Genomic DNA, 17,625 nt, shown 5'->3' with positions numbered 1-17,625 from the left:
ACAATTTCTTGCTGTAAATTGAAAGCATCCTTCGCATCTTTGCGTTTCATTACTACCCTCTGTTCTCTCAAGAGAAATTCTAACTTTGTTTCAGCACTCAGTCCTGAAGTTTCAGAAGTTAATAATTTTTTAAAATCCTGCAAATAATGCATGGATATCCCCGTCTTGCACACTCTTTGGGCCAGTCTAGAATTCTTCGCATTAACATTTCGGTGATCTGGACCGCCGCCACCCACACCGCGCTCCAAGGCAGAAAAGACGCCCCATGCCGGCGCCTGGCCCGGCGGGGGGCGGAGCTTGCGTGCTGACGCAGAAGAGCCGAGCGCGGGAGCGTGCGTGTCTGGAGTCGCGCAGAGGGCAACCGTCGCCGGGCTTCGGGCCTCAGCTGTCGTTGGTGTATTTTTCTGGTGTCACTTCTGTGCCTTCCTTCAAAGGTGGTGCTTTGCCCTTTTGGGTCATCTGTACTGATTGCGCCAAGCAAAGCATTTGTGAGCGTGTGGTGCTGGGGTGAAAGTGGTGGCTGGGGGCAGGGAGAAATCCAAAAGCCCGCTGGTGCCCCAGCCCTCCCGTTGCCTGGTAGACTGGGCCTTGCTTTACCCTCCCCGCACCCTTTGACCAGGAAATTCTTTCTTTGGCTTCCCCCCATCCCCAGCTCCAACACTCTGCAAACTGAAGAGGTAGTTTCTTAGATGTTCAGTGTGGTTAATCCGATGAAATTGCATTATCCCTATCAGATTCTCCAAATGTCAACTGTCAAGGAGCAGCTAATTGAGAAGCTAATTGAGGATGACAAAAACTCCCAGTGTAAAATTACTATTGTTGGAACTGGTGCCGTAGGCATGGCTTGTGCTATTAGCATCTTACTGAAGGTGAGTGAGAAGCCCATCCTGTGGCTGAAAATCAAGTGAGCACTTCAGAGTCTTGTACATGTCGATGTATTCAGGGTTGCGGGGTTAATCCCTTGAAAGCGATTATGTATCCTTTGACCTTTCCTCCCTCCCTCCCTTCCTTCCTTCCTTCCTTCCTTCCTTCCTTCCTTCCTTCCTTCCTTCCTCTTTCTCTTTCTTTCTTTTCCTTTTTTTTTTTTTTACTTCTTCTTTCTTTTCCTTTCTTTTTCTGACTTTCCTTTTCTTTTTCTTTTTTTGAGACAAGATTAGTCTGTTACCCAGGTTGGAGTGCAGCGGCGCGATTTTGGCCCACTGCAACCTCCACCTCCCGGGCTCAAGCGATTCTCCTGCCTCAGCCTCTTGAACAGCTGGGGCCACAGGCATGCACCACCAGGCCTGGCTAATTTTTTATATTTTTAGTAGAGATGGGGTTTCTCCATGTTGGCCAGGCTGGTTTTGAACTCCTGACCTCAAGTGATCCGCCTGCCTTGGCCTCCCAAAGTACTGGGATTACAGGCATGAGCCACCACACCTGGCTGCCAATAGGTATTGTTTTTAGCCCTTGTGCCCTCCTCCCTCTCTGCTTTTGGAGTCCCCAGTGTTTACTGTTCCCTTTTTTTTTTTTTTTTTTTTTTGAGAAGGAGTCTTGCTCTGTTCCCAGGCTGGAGTGCAGCGGCCCGATCTCGGCTCCCACCAACCTCCACCTCCCAGGTTCAAGCGATTCTCCTGCCTCAGCCTCCTGAGTAGCTGGGACTACAGGCATGTGCCACCATGCCCAGCTAATTTTTATATTTTTAGTAGAGACGGGGTTTCATCATGTTGGCCAGGATGGCCTTGATTTCTTGACCTCGTGATCTGCCTGCCTCAGCCTCCCAAAGTGCTGGGATTACAGGCATGAGCCACCACGCCTAGCCGTAAGTAGGGACTTTTACCTCTTTCCCTTACTGTTTGCCTTTGGAATCTGGCCACTGAAATCTGAATGAATACACTCCTTCTATATAGTTCCGTACTCTGTCGCATGTGACAAAAACCCAATTTAAATTAGGGTAAGCAGAAAAAGATGATATATTGTTCATGTAACTGGAAATAGGGCAAAACTAGCTTCAGGTACTACCAGATTCTGAAGTTCAGACATATCAAGACATAATCTTTGCATATCTTGGTTTAGATTTTCTCTGTTGGCTTAATTCGTAGAGTCTTTCTATGTGGTGGTAAAGATGGCTGTACAGTTTGTTCTTAGATTCTTGTTTTTTCTCCAACTCTACAGTCCTTACTAGTGTTCTTAGATTTGCATGTTATTCTTAGAGCTTATGATTCCAAAGAAAAGTGAGATGTAATCTTCCATCTTCCATTTTCAAACTTTATAGACATGCTTGTTTCTTATACCTGGGCCATATGTCCACTTATGAACTGATTTCTGTGACCAGAAGGAAAGGATGGAACAATTGGCTAGGTCTGGGTTTTATGCCCATCTACCCTAAGCTTGGAAGACCAATGTTAATTGTACTGCACTGAAACACATGGAATGGGTTCCCATGGAAAAGAGAAATTCTATTACCAGAAAAAGGGACACTAGACAAATGAAAACAATAAGTGTTCATCAGAGGTGGTTACCTTCCTGTTTGGGCCATAATGACGCATACTAAAAGCAGCGTTAGCCAACTCAGAAATTAGGCTTAAGGTTAAATATAATAAAATCCTTGCCGGGTGCGGTGGCTCAGGCCTGTAATCCCAGGACTTTGCGAGGCTGAGGTGGGCAGATCACTTGAGGTTAAGAGTTTGAGACCAGCCTGACCAATATGGTGAAACCCCGTCTCTACTAAAAATACAAAAATTAGCTGGACATAGTGGCAGGCGCCTGTAATCCCAGCTACTCAGGAGGCTGAAGTACGAAAATCGCTTGAACCTGGGAGACGGAGGTTGCAGTGCCCAAGATTGTGCCACTGCACTCCAGCCTGGGCGACAGAGTGAGACTTCATCTCAAACAAAACAAAACAAAACAAAAAACACAAAAATAAAGGCTAAATATAATAAAAGCCTTTGAAATCATTTTATTTTCCTTGGTTTCAAATTGTTATCTGAATGGCAAAAAAAGAAAAACAAAAACAAAAACAAAAAACGCCCAGCTCTAAAAGGTTCTAACAATTATATGAAGTCAAACAATAATTTTTGCTACATCTTAATGTTTACTTATCTTGACTTTCGGTCACCCAGGCTCATTGAAAAACTATTTTTATATCATTTTTCCCTATTAAAATATGAGATTCCTTTAATTATCAAGTAGCCACATGAAAATTCTTCTTCTTCTCCTAAAACTTAAGTAGGAACATTTTATTCAGAACTTTCATATATTTTAGGATTTGGTTGATGAACTTGCCCTCGTTGATGTTGCATCAGACAAACTGAAGGGAGAAATGATGGATCTTCAGCATGGCAGTCTTTTCTTTAGTACTTCAAAGATTACTTCTGGAAAAGGTTAATTTTAGTTTTATAAAATAAATTTTACCAAACTGATGTCAATAAATATAAAATTAAAAATAGCACCATGCCATTGGGCCATATAATTTAATTTAGTTAATTAATTTTTTTTGTTTTTTGAGAGTCTCACTCTGTCACCCAGATTAGAGTGCAGTGGCGTCATCTTGGCTCACTGCAACCTCCATCTCCCAGCTTCAAGTGATTCTCCTGCCTCGGTCTCCTGTGTAGCTGGGATTACAGGCATGTGCCACCACGCCTGGCTAATTTTTGTATTTTTAGTAGAGACATGGTTTCGCCATGTTGGCCAGGCTGGTCTCAAACTCCTGACCTCAGGTGATTGGGCCATATAGTTTATTTTTATTTATTTATTTATTTTGAGACAGAGTCTCGCTCTGTTGCCCAGGCTGGAGTGCAGTGGCACGATCTCAGCTCACTGCAACCTCTGCCACCCGGGTTCAAGCAATTTTCTTGCCTCAGTCTCCCGAGTAGCTGGGATTACAGGCATGCGCCACCACACCCGGCTGGTTTTTGTATTTTTAGTAGAGATGGGGTTTCACTATATGTTGGCCAGGCTGGTCTCGAACTCCTGACTTCAGGTGATCCACCTGCCTCGGCCTTCGAAAGTGCTGGAATTACAGGTGTGAGCTGCCATGCCCAGCCGGGCCATATAATTTAAAAATTTAATTTTTTTAAAAAGAACATTTCAATATAATTGGAGCATATTTGGAAAACAGAAAAAAAGTATAAAGAAAAATTGAATCTCTTCTATTAATGACTTTAGGTTTTCTAAGCTTTTGTTTTCTTTACATAACTGATGTATAAATGCTTTTAAGCTTGTCATTCTGTCTTACATATTTTCCCAAGAATGTACAATCTTGAAGAGTTTTTTAATATTATTAATACATTTATCCATATTCTTTGGTTTTCTTTCTATGTTTATAGTGAACCAGGTTTCAAGGCATAGCATGAGGCCATAGAACATAAGAAATTTAGAACTTGGCCTCATTGGTATTAGCATCATCTGTTGACCAACTAAGAAGCCTCAGATAATTAGGAAACATAATTATTTTATCATACACTAAAGTATATGGTGCACTGTTTGGTAATGTGATTCAACATATATACTTTCTACTAGAAGCCCTCTAATCCAACATGATTGAGGTTGAAGGTAGTTACCTAATTTAAATATGCTTCTTAGAAAGAGCCGTGATAAACATTTTATATTGACCTAAAACATACACATGTAGATACAAGTTCATTTGCTGATTTTCTGATTGTAGGGCAAGGCCTTTGAGTATGGCTCAGCTGATTAGAGTTTTGCAGTGCCTTCCCATCCCTTCCCCCTTCCATCTTTCCCTTCCCTTCCTTTTCCCTTTCCCTTTCCTTCCCCCTTTCCCTTCTCCCTTCATTTCATTCCTCCTTTCCTCCTCTCCCCTTTCCCCCTCTGATCCTCTCCCCTCCACTCACCTCCCCTCCCCTCCCCAGCCCTCCATCTTTTCCTTTCCTCTCTCCATGTTGCCCAGATTGGAGTGGCTATTTATTTATTTATTTATTTTTGAGACAGTCTTGATCTGTTGCCCAGGCTGGAGTGTGGTAGTGCAATCTCAGCTCACCACAACCTCCACCTCCGAGGTTCAAACGATTCTCCTGCCTCAGCCTCCCAAGTAGCTGGGACTATAGGTGTGTGCCACCATGCCTGGCTAATTTTTGTGTTTTTAACAGACACAGGGTTTCACCATGTCAGCCGGGCTGATCTTGAACTCCTGACCTCAGGTGACCCACCTGCCTTGGCCTCCCAAAGTGCTGGGATTACAGGCGTGAGCCACTGCACCCGGCCTGGAGTGGCAATTTATAGGCATGGTCTTAGCACTCTACAATCTTGAACTCCTGGGCTGAAATGGTCCTCCTGCCTCAGCCTGGCAAGTACCTGGGACAACAGGCAGTGTCTTTCTGAAAGCACATCAATAATGATCATTTAGATTGCTTTAAAGTACTACAAGAAATTTAAAAGTGTTCATGAAGCAGTCTGGTTATAAAACCTTACTTAATTTTATGACTTTATTTATTTTATTTTTGGAGACAGTTTCACCAGGCTGGAGTGCAGTGGCATAATCATGGTTCACTGCAGCCTCGAATTCCCAGGCTCAGGTGATCCTCCCACCTCACCCTTCTGTGTAGCTAGGACTATAGGTGCACGGCACCACACCCAGCTAATTTTTAAAAAATTATTATTAGTAGCGATGGGGTGTCACTCTGTTGCTCAGGCTGGTCTCAAACTCCTAGGCTCAAGCAGTTGCAGGTGTGAGCCACCACGCCCAGCCCATTTTTATCCCTTTCTCAAACCTAGAAGGACAATTTTTAAACAATTTGCTTTTAATATCTTCCCAGGGATTAACTTACTTTTCATAGAAACAATTATTTTTAATATTAATTATGGAATACTTGATAGAGAAAAATAGGTTAAAAATAATGTAACATTGGAAGGCTAATGTAGGAGGGTCGCTTGAGGCCAGGAGTTTGAAATCAGCCAGAGGCAACATAGTGAGACCCTGTCTCCATTGTGCCTGTAGCCCTAGCTTTGCGAGGCTGATGCAGGAGGATTGGTTGAGTTCAAGGTTGCAGTGAGCTATGATTGTACCACTGCACTCCAGCCTGGGCACAAAGGAAGATCCTATTGCTAAAATATATATAATAATATAACAAACATCAGTGCATCTACCACTCAGCAAAAGAAATAAAACATTACCAAGTCAGTTGATACATTCTGTATATTTATATCTTCCTGTCCCTCAAATCTCAATGTTGAATGTGGTGTTTACCTTTACCAAACATTTCTTTCACACTGGTATTTAATGACTTATATTATCTTTAATTATATATAATAATAATAAATACATAAATATTTTTGAGTACAAATATGACTAATTCTTGACATGTAGCAACTAATGAGCAGAAGTACGTAGACATACTAGATAGTAGTTTACTAGTTGAGAGTGTTTAGTATGCCTGGGGTGTCAGTATGTTTTGTATCAGTTAATTTGGTGGATTGGTTAAATGGAGTCAAATTAAAAGAGTATTACTATTTTCCTTTATTTTATTTTTTGAGATGGAGTCTTGCTCTATCACCCAGGCTGGAGTGCAGTGGTGTGATCTCTGCTCACTGCAACCTCCACCTCCCAGGTTCAAGAGATTCTCCTGCCTCAGCCTCCCAAGTAGCTGGGATTACAGGTGCATACCACCATGCCCAGCTAATTGTGTTTTTAGTAGAGATGAGGTTTCACCATGTTGGCCAGGCTGGTCTCAAATGCCTGACTTCAAGCGATCCACCTGCCTCGGCCTCCCAAAGTGCTGGGATTACAGGTGTGAGCCACCACACCTGGCCATATTTTAAAATACTTGAAAACATATTCAACCTTCAATTTCTAATAATATGGCAGGATAGATACCAGGATTAATCTTTTGCTGTAAATGAGAAAACTCCTGCATAAAATATGAAATAAAAAAAATCAATCCTTGAGAAAGAATATGCTCTTAACAAAAAAGTAAGGCATTTTCACAACAGGTACTGAATGAAGTGAGGAAACCAGAGAGTTAAGCAGAGCACTGCAGCCCTGATTGCTCTTTTTACCCCGATAGCATTTGCCAAACATGGTGGACATCAATTTTGGTGTTCACTGACTCATAAAATTTAGGAGACCAGAGACAGAGCTTGGGGATTTGGGGAGATCACCCCACAAAGCTGGTACCCTAGTGGACTAAGCCAGGGGTTACTAAACTTTTTCTGGAAAGAGTCAGATAGTAGATATTTTAGGCTTTTCCAGCTATGTAGTTCCTATTATACCTACTCAACTTTGCTCTTACAGTGCAAAAGGAAGCCACAGACAATAATACATAAGCAAGTGGGTGTGGCTCCAGTGAGACTCTATTTACCAAATACAGGTGGTAGACCAGATATCGCTTGCCTGCCAACAGTAGTTTACCATTGCCAGAACTATACCATTAATGTAATGATGATCTACAAATAATTATTCTCTGCCTGCCTTTGGGGACTACAAGTAAAATTGAATGTCTTAGACACTTTAGTGGGGGAATATACCTGCTAAGGATTTGGAACCACAAGCTGACTCTTATTTGAGTTCGAGAAAACCTTAAGCAATCAGATGGTAGCTGGAGGAAACTCACTTTATTTCAGGCCTTAAAGAACTTCCACAAATAAACTTCCAGAGAAAATGAACATCTCACAATAGAAATAATTAAATCTGCAAGAAAAGGCATGAGCAAGAACCAGCATAACAGAAACATGCTACTATAGATTTAAAAATTATCAAACACAAATTATAAAATTAATATGATTATTCTACTTAAAAAATAAAGGACAGACTTGAAAATATCAGCATGAGACAGGAGACTATAAAACATTTAAAAAGTAACAAAATATAAATGTGAAAAACTCAGTGGAGCCAGGCATAGTGGCTCAGTCCTATAATCCCAGCACTTTGGGAAGCTGAGGCAGGTGGATTGGTTGAGGTCAGGAGTTGGGGATCAGCTTGGCCAACATGGTGAAAACCTGTCTCTACTAAAAATACAAAAATTAGCTGGGTGTGGTGTGCATGCCTGTAGTCCCAGCTACTCAGGAGGCTGAGGCAAGAGAATCACTTGAACCAGGAGGCAGAGGTTGCAATGAACTGAGATGGCACCACTCCACACTCCAGCCTGGGCGACAAAGCGAGACTCCATCTTAAAACAACAACAACAACCTCTATGGATATAATGATAGATTAGACACATTTGAAGGGAGAAGTGGCAAATCTAAGGCAAATACCCAGAAGACAAGAAGTAGAAAATATAACAGGTTAAGAGTCATGGAGGATAGAATCATCACATTTGAAGATATTATGATTGAGCATTTTTGAAGACCACTGAAAAATATCAACCCACAGATTTAAGAAGCAAATAATTTCAAGAAGAATAAATACAATATCCCTACCTGGACATATTCTTATGAAATTAGAGAACACTAAAGGCAAAAATAAGTTCTTAAAAATTGTTAGAGAGAAGATAAATTACCTACAGAAAAGGGAGAGGGTGACAATAGCAGCAGTCAAACCAGAAGACAATGGAATGATATTTTCAATGTGCTGAGGGAGGAGTAAGTGTCAATCTGGAATCTACCCAGCAAAAACATCTTTCAAGAACAAGGACAAAGCTGGGCCTGGTAGCAGGCTGAGGCAGAAGGATCACTTTGAGACCAGCCTGGGCAGCATAGTGAAATCTTGTCTCTTAAAAAAAAAAAAAAAAAAGAGTGAATGAAGGTGTTTTCAGAAATAGACTGGGACAATTACTGTCAGACCTTCCCTAAAGGAAACACAAAAGTATATATCTCAGGCAAAAGAAAAATGATCTCACATACAAGATCTGTGATGCAAGACAAAAAATGAAGGGCAGAGAAAATGGTAAATATGAAGGCAAATCTAAATAAACATCAATTGTATAAAACTGTAATCTTGGGGGATTAAAAAATTTTTGAATATAGCATATAAATACACGGGCGAGGGGTGATAGTGATGAATGAAGTAGTGTTCTAAGTTTCCTGTGTCATTAGGGAAGCAGGAAGTGCGGTGATTAACTTTGAACTTTGATAAGTTGAAAATGCATGTTGTAATTTCTTTTTTTTCTTTTTCAAATTTTTATATTTTATTTTATTTTGAGACAAAGTCTCACACTGTCACCCAGGCTGGAATGCAGTGGTGTGATCTCAGCTCACTGCACCCTCCGCCTCCCAGGTTCAAGTGATTCTCCTGCCTCAGCCTCTTGAGTAGCTGAAATTACAGGCACGCACCACTGAGCCCGGCTAATTTTTTGTATTTTTAGAAGAGATGGGGTTTCACCATGTTGGCCAGGCTGGTCTCTAACTCCTGACCTCAGGTGATCTGCCCGCCTCGGCTTCCCAAAGTGCTGGGATTACAGGAGTGAGCCACCATGCCTGGCCTCAAATTTTTAAATAATTCTTAAAGAGGCGAGGTGTAGGTCGGATGTGGTGGCTCACGCCAGTAATCCTAGAACTTTGGGAGGCTAGACAGGCAGATCACTTGAGGTCAGGAGTTTGAGACCAGCATGGCCAACCTGGTGAAACCCCATCTCTACTAAAAATAACAAAAATTAGTTGGGCGTGGTGATGCATACCTATAATCCCAGCTACTCAGGAACCTGAGGCAGGGGAATCGCTTTAACCTGGGAGGCGGAGGTGGCAGTGAGCCGAGATCGTGCCATTACACTCCAGCCTGGGTGACAAGAGCAAAACTCCATCTCAAAACAAACAAAAAACACAAAGAGATGGGATCTCGCTATGTTGCCCAGGCTGGTCTCAAACTCCTGGGCCCAAAGGATCCTCCTGCCTCACTCAGCTGGGATTACAGATGACATGGTCTAACTTCTGTGACAGCTAACAAAAGAACAGAAACCTTTAAATTCTTAAAGGGGTCTGGGCATGGTGGCTCATGCCTGTAATCTCAGCACTTTGGGAGGCCAACTCAGGCGAATCATTTGAGGTCAGGAGTTCAAAACTAGCCTGGCCAACATGGTGAAACCCTGTCTCTACTAAAACTACAAAAATTAGCTGCATGTGGTGGTGCACGCCTGTAGTCCCAGCTACTCAGGAGGCTGAGGCAGGAGAATCACTTCAACCTGGGAGGTGGAGGTTGCAGTGAGCCAAGATTGCTGCCACTATACTCCAGCCTGAGCGATGGAGCAAGACTCTGATCCAAAAAAAACAAAAAAATTCGTAAAGAGGAAGAAGTAATATTAGACAAACATACCTAATGAATTAAAAAGAAGATAGAAATATAAGAAGAGGACAGCATGTAAAACTAAAAGTTTAGCAAGGATGACAGATAAAGTTAGTAATCAGAAATTGAGGCGGGGCAAGATGGCCCACGCCTGTAATCCCAGCACTCTGGGAGGCTGAGGTGGTGGATCACTTAAGGCCAGGAGTTCGAGACCAGCCTGGGCAACATGGTGAGACCCCCATCTCTACTAAAAATACAAAAATTAGCCGGGCGTAATGGTGCACACCTGTAATCCCAGCTACTTGGTACGCTGAGGTAGGAGAATCACTTGAACCTGGAGGTGGAATTTGCAGTGAGCCGAGATTGTGGCAGTGCACTCCAGCCTGGGCAACAGAGCAAGACTCCATCTCAAAAAAAAAAAAATCCATTATATTTCTGCATGCCAAAACCAGGCAAAAGAAATCTAAAGCTATTATTTACAATATCATAAAAATAGGAAGTACCTCGGATAAGAGCTTTTGTGCAGAAAACATACCACCTCATTAGAAGATGTTAAATGTCAGGCTGGGTGTAGAGCCTGTAATCCTAGCACTTTGGGAAGCTGAGGCAGGAGTATCGCTTGAGTGGAGGAGTTTAAGACCAGCCTAGCAAACATGGTGAAACCCTGTCTTTACCAAAAATACAAAAATTAGCTGGGTGTGTTGATGGGTGCCTGAGTCCCAGCTATTCGAGAGGCTGAGGTGGAAGGATGGCTTGAGCCTGGGAGGTAGAAGTCACAGTGAGCTGAGGTTGCGCCATTGCACTCCAGCCTGGGTGACATGTCTCAAGAACACCAAAACTGAAAAAAAAACCAACAAAAACTCAAAGAATATATTATCTAAATAAATGAGGGGAGGCTGGGCACAGTAGCTCATGCCTGTAATCCCAGCACTTTGCGAGGCCAAGTCAAGTGGATCCCTTGAGGTCAGGAGTTCGAAACCAGCTTGGCCAACATGGTGAAACCCTGTCTCTGCTAAAAATAAATTAGCCGGGCGTGGTGGCACACACCTGTAGTCCCAGCTACTCGAGAGTAAAATAAATAAATGAAGTGATAGTCCTTGTTCATAGAAGTCTCAATATTGTAAGCTATCCATTCTTCTCATATTGATTATATGCAATCCTAGTCAAAACCCCGCAGGTTTTGTTATTATTGGACATTCCAAGCTAATTCAAGACTTATTATAAAGCACTAATTATGTGCAGAGACTTAATTAGGAGACAATATAAAAGATTGTTATATAACACTGATAATTTTCTAGATGAATAGGAAATTTATGGACCTTTAGAATTGTTCTTATGGCAGTAGTTATCATTATGGAAAAAATAAATTGATACCACACACACACCCTACCTGATACCACACACAAAAATCAAATCCAGGTTGGTTAAAGACTAAAATGTGAAAAGCAAAACTTCAAAGTTTCTCTTTAGAAGATAACGTAGAATATCCTGTGACCTGAAGGTAGGGACTGATTTAAACACAAAGACACAAAAAGCATAATCAATAAAAAATACAAAGTTAAGAGTGTTCACAAAAATAAATATAAAAGAGCGAAGAGACAAGCCATAAACTGAGAGAAGATATTTGCAGTGTTAACATCTAACAAAGGAATAGTGTTCAGAATAAAAATACTTGTATTAATATAATACATAAGAAAAATATGCACAGCTCAACAGAAAAATGAGAAAAGCCTTCAATAATTTACAAAAGAAGACACTCAAGTGGCTTATAAATATAGGGAAAAAACTCAATAACCAAGCACAGGAAAATAAAAACCATATCAATATACCATTACACACCCACTAGATTGGTAGAAGTGTGATACTGTTTGTGAGGATGTGGAACAATAAGTGCTCTCACACACAGCATATAGAAGTGTAGTAAAACCAGTTAAAAAAACAAGTTTGGCCGGGCTCGGTGGCCTGTAATCCCAGCACTTTGGGAGGCCGAGGTGGGCGGATCACGAGGTCAGGAGTTTGAGACTAGCCTGACCGACATGGTGAAACCCCGTCTGTACTAAAAATACAAAAATTAGCCGGGCATGGTTGTGCACGCCAGTAATCCCAGCTACTCAGGAGTCTGAGGCAGGAGAATCGCTTGAACCCAGGAGGTGGAGGTTGCAGTGAGCCTAGATCACGCCACTGCACTCCAGCCTGGGCCATGGAATGAAACTCTGTCTCAAAAAAAAAAAAAAAAAAACCCACAAGTTTGTCATTACCTGGTGAAGTTGAACATGAACATATCCCACAACCTGGAAATTACACTTCTAAGTATATTCCCAAGAAAACTTTTGCACATGTGCACTAGGATACATGTACAAGAACGTATTGTAGTAGCCCCAAACTGTAAACAAGTCAATGAATCCCAGTACTAAGTTGTAAAATTATGCAGTGTAATATTGCACAGCAGTGAAAGTGAAGGAACTACAGAAACACACATTAACATGGATAAATATCAGATACATAATATTTAGTTAAGGGAATACATGCTTTATGATTCAAAAACAGATAAAATTTACTATGTAATGCTGGGCGTGGTAGCTCACGCCTGTAATCCTAGCACTTTGGGAGGCGGAGGTGGGCGGATCACTTGAGGTCAGGAGTTCCAGACCAGCCTGGCCACCATGGCAAAACCCTGTCTCTACTAACAATACAAAAATTAGCTGGGTGTGGTGGCACGTGCCTGTAGTCCCAGCTACTCAGGAGGCTGAGGCAGGAGAATCGCTTGAACCTGGGAGGTGGAAGTTGCAGTCAGCTGAGATCGTGCCACTGTACTCCAGCCTGGGTGATAGAGCCATCTCAAAACAAAACAAAACAAAAATTAAAAAAAAATTAATATGTAATTTAAACATGCATAGGTAGTAAAGCTTTTTTAAAAGTAATGTGATTTTTTGCCAGTCACAAGAGTGGTTGATAGATATAATCTATTAGAGGCATGCAGGGGCTTCCAAGGTGTTGACAATGTTCTATAAATTTGGGGATTTTTTTGTTTGTTTTTATAAAGGGTCTTGCTCTGTTGCCCAGGCTGGAGTTCAGGGTTGTGATCATAGCTCACCACAACCTCAAACTCTTGAATTCCTGGGTTCAAGCAGTCCCCTCCCACCTCAGCCTCCAGAGGACAAATGTGAACTAGGTGTTTATTGTGCGGTTTTGGCAGAGTTGTTTAATATTTTTAATTTTTTTCATTAAAAAATTATTACATTTTAGAGACTAGGTCTTGCCCTGTTACCCAGGCTGGAGTGCAGTGGCACGATCTCAGCTCACTGCAATCTCCACCTCCCAGGTTCAAGTGATTCTCGTGCTTCAGCCTCCCCAGTAGCTGGGATTACAGGTGTGAGCCACCGTGCTTGGTCTTTTGTGTGGTTTTAACAGAGTTGTTTAATGTTTTATAAATTGAATGTATATTTCTTATATGTTATTGTATATGAAATATTTCACAATAGAACATTTTAAAAATACATTTTGTGCCAGGCGCGGTGGCTCATGCCTGTAATCTCAGTACTTTGCGAGGCCGAGGCGGGTGGATCACAAGGTCAAGAGATCAAGACCATCCTGGCTAATGCGGTGAAACCCCATCTCTACTAAAAATAAAAAAAATCAGCTGGGCGTGTTGGCAGGCACCTGTAGTCCCAGCTACTCGGGAGGCTGAGGCAAGAGAATGGCGTGAACCTGGGAGGCGGAGCTTGCAGTGAGCTGAGATCAGACCACTGCACTCCAGCCTGGGCAACAGAGCGAGACTCTGTCTCAGAAAAAAAGAAAAGAAAAAAGAAAACACATATTGTGAGGTCTAATGGGGAAGAGCAATGATGGAACATCGTTGATTATCCACAATTTTTTTTTTTTACTTTTTAGTTTAGAGATGACAGTTCATGGGCACAATCACAGTGCACTGCAGCCTCTAATTCCTGGGTTCAAGTGACCCTCTTGCTTCAGCTTCCTAAGGAGCTGGGACTACTATACCCAGCTCCACAGATATTTTAAATTATCTCATATGTACAATGAGTCCAGCTGCGTGGAACATAGAAGGTGCTAAGATATTTATGGGCCAGAGGTGGTGGCTTACGCCTGTAATCCCAGCACTTTGGGAGCCCAAGGCAGGTGGATCACCTGATGTCAGGAATTCAAGACCAACCTGGCCAACATGGCAAAACCCCATTTCTACTAAAGATACAAAAATTAGCTGGGCATGGTAGCAGGTCCCTGTAATCCCAGATACTTGGGAGGCTGAAGCAGGAGAATCACTTGAACCAGGGAGGCATAGGTTGCAGTGAGCCAAGATCATGCCACTCCACTCCAGCCTGGGCAACAGAGCAAGACTCCGTCTCAAAAAAAAAAAAAAAAAGATATCTGTGGAAAGAAGGGAGTAATGTGAAATCAGTGAAATCAGAACCTATTATTAATATTATGGTGCTTATGATTAAGTTAGGGGTTTAAATAAGACATAACCATGGGAAGATAACATACGCTCTTATAAGGACTTTTTCATAATTATAGGCAGTAAGTGCTATAAAAAAATTCTGTGAAGAAAGTGGTATTTATGAATGATATGATAAATAATGAATGATATGATGGCTTTATGTCTTATTTTTATGTCAGATTTTCCAGGTGCCCTGATCTTGTTAATGCCATCATTTCCTTACCTGTTATTTTTCTTTCTAAATATAACCACATATCATTTATGAATGATATGATAAATACTTGGGGATATCTAGCAGAGGAATTGGTATTTGAAGAAGTACTTGACTAATAATAATGTTAATTGCTAACATTTATTGAACATTTAATACACACTGTTGAGTACTTAATGTATATTAACTCACTGAGTTATCTTCTTAAGAACCATATTTTTTAAAAAGCTATTAGCGGCTGGGCGTGGTAGCTCATGCCTGTAATCCCAGCACTGTGGGAGGCCGAGGCGGGTAGATCATGAGGTCAGGAGTACAAGACCAGCCTGGTCAAGATGGTGAAACCTCGTCTCTACTAAAAATACAAAAATTAGCCGGGCGTGGTGGCAGGTGCCTGTAATCCCAGCTCCTTGGGAGGCTGAGGCAGGGTATTGCTTGAACCTGGGAGGCGGAGGTTGCAGTGAGCTGAGATCGCACCACTGCACTCCAGCTTGTGCGACAGAGCAAGATTGTGCCTCAAAAAAACAAACAACAAAATAACACACACAAAAAATGCTATTAGCTTGATCTTGTAGATGAGGAAGTGAGAGTTAGAGGGGTAGGCAAAGTAATTGTCCATGGTTACACATGGACAATTTGCTAGTAAGTGGCAAAGTTGGGAATACTGGCAGTTAGACCTCAGAGCTTTTGCTCCAGACCACTGTAGTTTGTGGTTTCTTTGTGGTTATATTTACAAAGAAAAATAAATAACAGGTAAAGAAATGATGGCATTAACAGGATCAGGGCACCTGGAAAATCTGACATAAAAATAAGACATAAAGCTAGTAAAGATAATTTGGAGCCAGATTTTTTTTTTTTTTTTTGAGATGGAGTCTTGCTCTGTCACTTAGGCCAGAGTGCAGTGGCACAATCTCGGCTCACTGCAACCTCCACCTCCCAGGTTCAAGTGATTTTCCTGCTTTAGCCTCCTGAGTAACTGGGATTACAGCACGTGCCATCATGCCCAGCTAATTTTTGTAGTTTTAGTAGAGACGGGGTTTCACCATGTTGGCTAGGCTGGTCTTGAACTCTTGACCTCAAGTGATCCACCCATCTCGGCCTCCTAAAGTGCTGGGATTACAGGTGTGAGCCACTGTGCCTGGCCAGAAACGTCATCTAATTCCTAAGTTTGCCTTTCTAGTTAAAATCTTTACTGGGGCAGGAAAAACAACAGTGTTCATATTTCATAAGTTATCTTCTCTTTTGGATTAGAAAGATACAAGAATCACCATAAATGAAGATGTAATATTTTAAAAATTAAGTAGATTTCATTTTCTTTTCTTTTCTTTCTTTCTTTTTTTTTTTTTTGAGACAGAGTCTCACTCTGTCACACAGGCTGGAGTGCAGTGGCACTATCTGGGCTCACTGCAACCTCCGCCTCCTGGGTTCAAGCCATTCTCCTGCCTCAGCCTCCTGAGTAGCTGGGATTACAGATGCATGCTACCATGGCTGGCTAATTTTTGTATTTTTAGTAGAGACATGTTGGTCAGGCTGGTCTTGAACTCCTGACCTCATGTGATCCGCCAGCCTCAACTTCCAAAGTGTTGGAATTACAGGTGTGAGCCACCACGCCCAGCTATTAGATTTCATTTTCTAAAAGAACATGAAAAGTCGAGATGAGATAGATATAGAGGATATTTTAACTAATTTGTTACATCCATATGGTAGATAGCCTTCAGCTATATAGTTCTTTTTTAAAAAGTCCAGTATGAGGCCACATGTGGTGGCTCACGCCTGTAATCCCAACACTTTAGGAGGCCGAGGTAGGTGGATCAGTTGAGGTCAGGAGTTCGAAACCAGCCTGGCCAACATGGTGAAACCCCGTCTCTACCAAAAAATAAAATTTTAGCTGTGTGTGATGGTGCGTGCCTATAGTCCCAGCTACTCAGGAGGCTGATGTGGGAGAATCTCTTGAACCTGAGAGGCAGACGTTGCAGTGAGCTGAGATGGCACCACCATACTCCAGGCTGGGCAACAGAGTGAGACCCTATCTCGAAAAAAAAAAAAAAAGAAGTCCAGTATGAGTTAGTAAGTGCTACATAGTAGTGACATTGTATTCAACAGGTGAAACAACTGGTCATTTAGTACGTAGTTTATTTTCTTGTGTGGGTCAAGAACTTGTTTGTGATTTCAAACCCAGTCCCTTACAATATTAGAAGTAAATACATTCTCACTCTTAGACTCCTGAAACAGACACATAAATTCTCAGAGTTCTAAGTCTTTATTCATTTTGGTCTTTCTTTTTTTTTTTTTTTTTTTGAGATGGAGTCTCGCCAGGCTGGAGTGCAGTGGCACGATCTTTGTTCACTTCAACCTCCGCCTCCCAGGTTCAAGCGGTTCTCCTGCCTCAGCCTCCCAAGTAGCTGGGACTACAGGCATGTGCCACCACTCCCAGCTAATTTTTGTATTTTTAGTAGAGACAGGATTTTACCATGTTGGCCAAGATGGTCTTGATCTCTTGACCTCGTGATCTGCCCGCCTTGGCCTCCCAAAGTTCTGGGATTACAGGCGTGAGCCACTGTGCCCGGCCTCATTTTGGTGTTTCTAAGAAGGCAGAGAGCTGACTTTCATTGCCTTGGGCCTTCATAACACATGGGAATTTGGGCAAAAGGGGATGTTAGTTTCTATTATTATAAAAATTTTTGAGGTAGCTATGTGAAATTTGGCAAGTCATAGTGACAAGGCTTCCTTCAGATTATACAGGTTAGAAAAGTCTGTTCATCTCCAAAATGCCAGACATAAAGGTACATGGATACTTTAATATAATACTAA

General features: G+C 41.9%; 1 protein-coding gene across 2 annotated transcripts in view; it reads left to right on the top strand.

Annotated features, from left to right (window-relative positions):
- The first annotated feature begins 334 nt into the window (after positions 1-334).
- The window catches only part of LDHC (lactate dehydrogenase C), a 40,899-nt gene continuing 23,608 nt past the window's right edge, over positions 335-17,625 (top strand). Inside the window, exons 1-3 of one of the 2 annotated variants that reach the window (XM_032166453.2) lie at positions 335-434; positions 735-869; positions 3,245-3,362. In XM_032166453.2, coding sequence (XP_032022344.1) covers positions 744-869; positions 3,245-3,362 — 244 coding nt within the window. In that variant the 5' untranslated portion in view covers positions 335-434; positions 735-743. Of the gene's footprint in view, positions 489-734; positions 870-3,244; positions 3,363-17,625 lie in introns of both variants that reach the window. The other variant, XM_032166454.2, reaches the window with a different exon arrangement.

The sequence above is a fragment of the Hylobates moloch genome, unplaced genomic scaffold (genome assembly GCF_009828535.3).
Source record: "Hylobates moloch isolate HMO894 unplaced genomic scaffold, HMol_V3 SCAFFOLD_11, whole genome shotgun sequence".
NCBI lineage: Eukaryota > Metazoa > Chordata > Mammalia > Primates > Hylobatidae > Hylobates > Hylobates moloch.
Note: the sequence above shows the minus strand (reverse complement) of the source record. Positions and strands in the feature narration are given on the sequence as shown.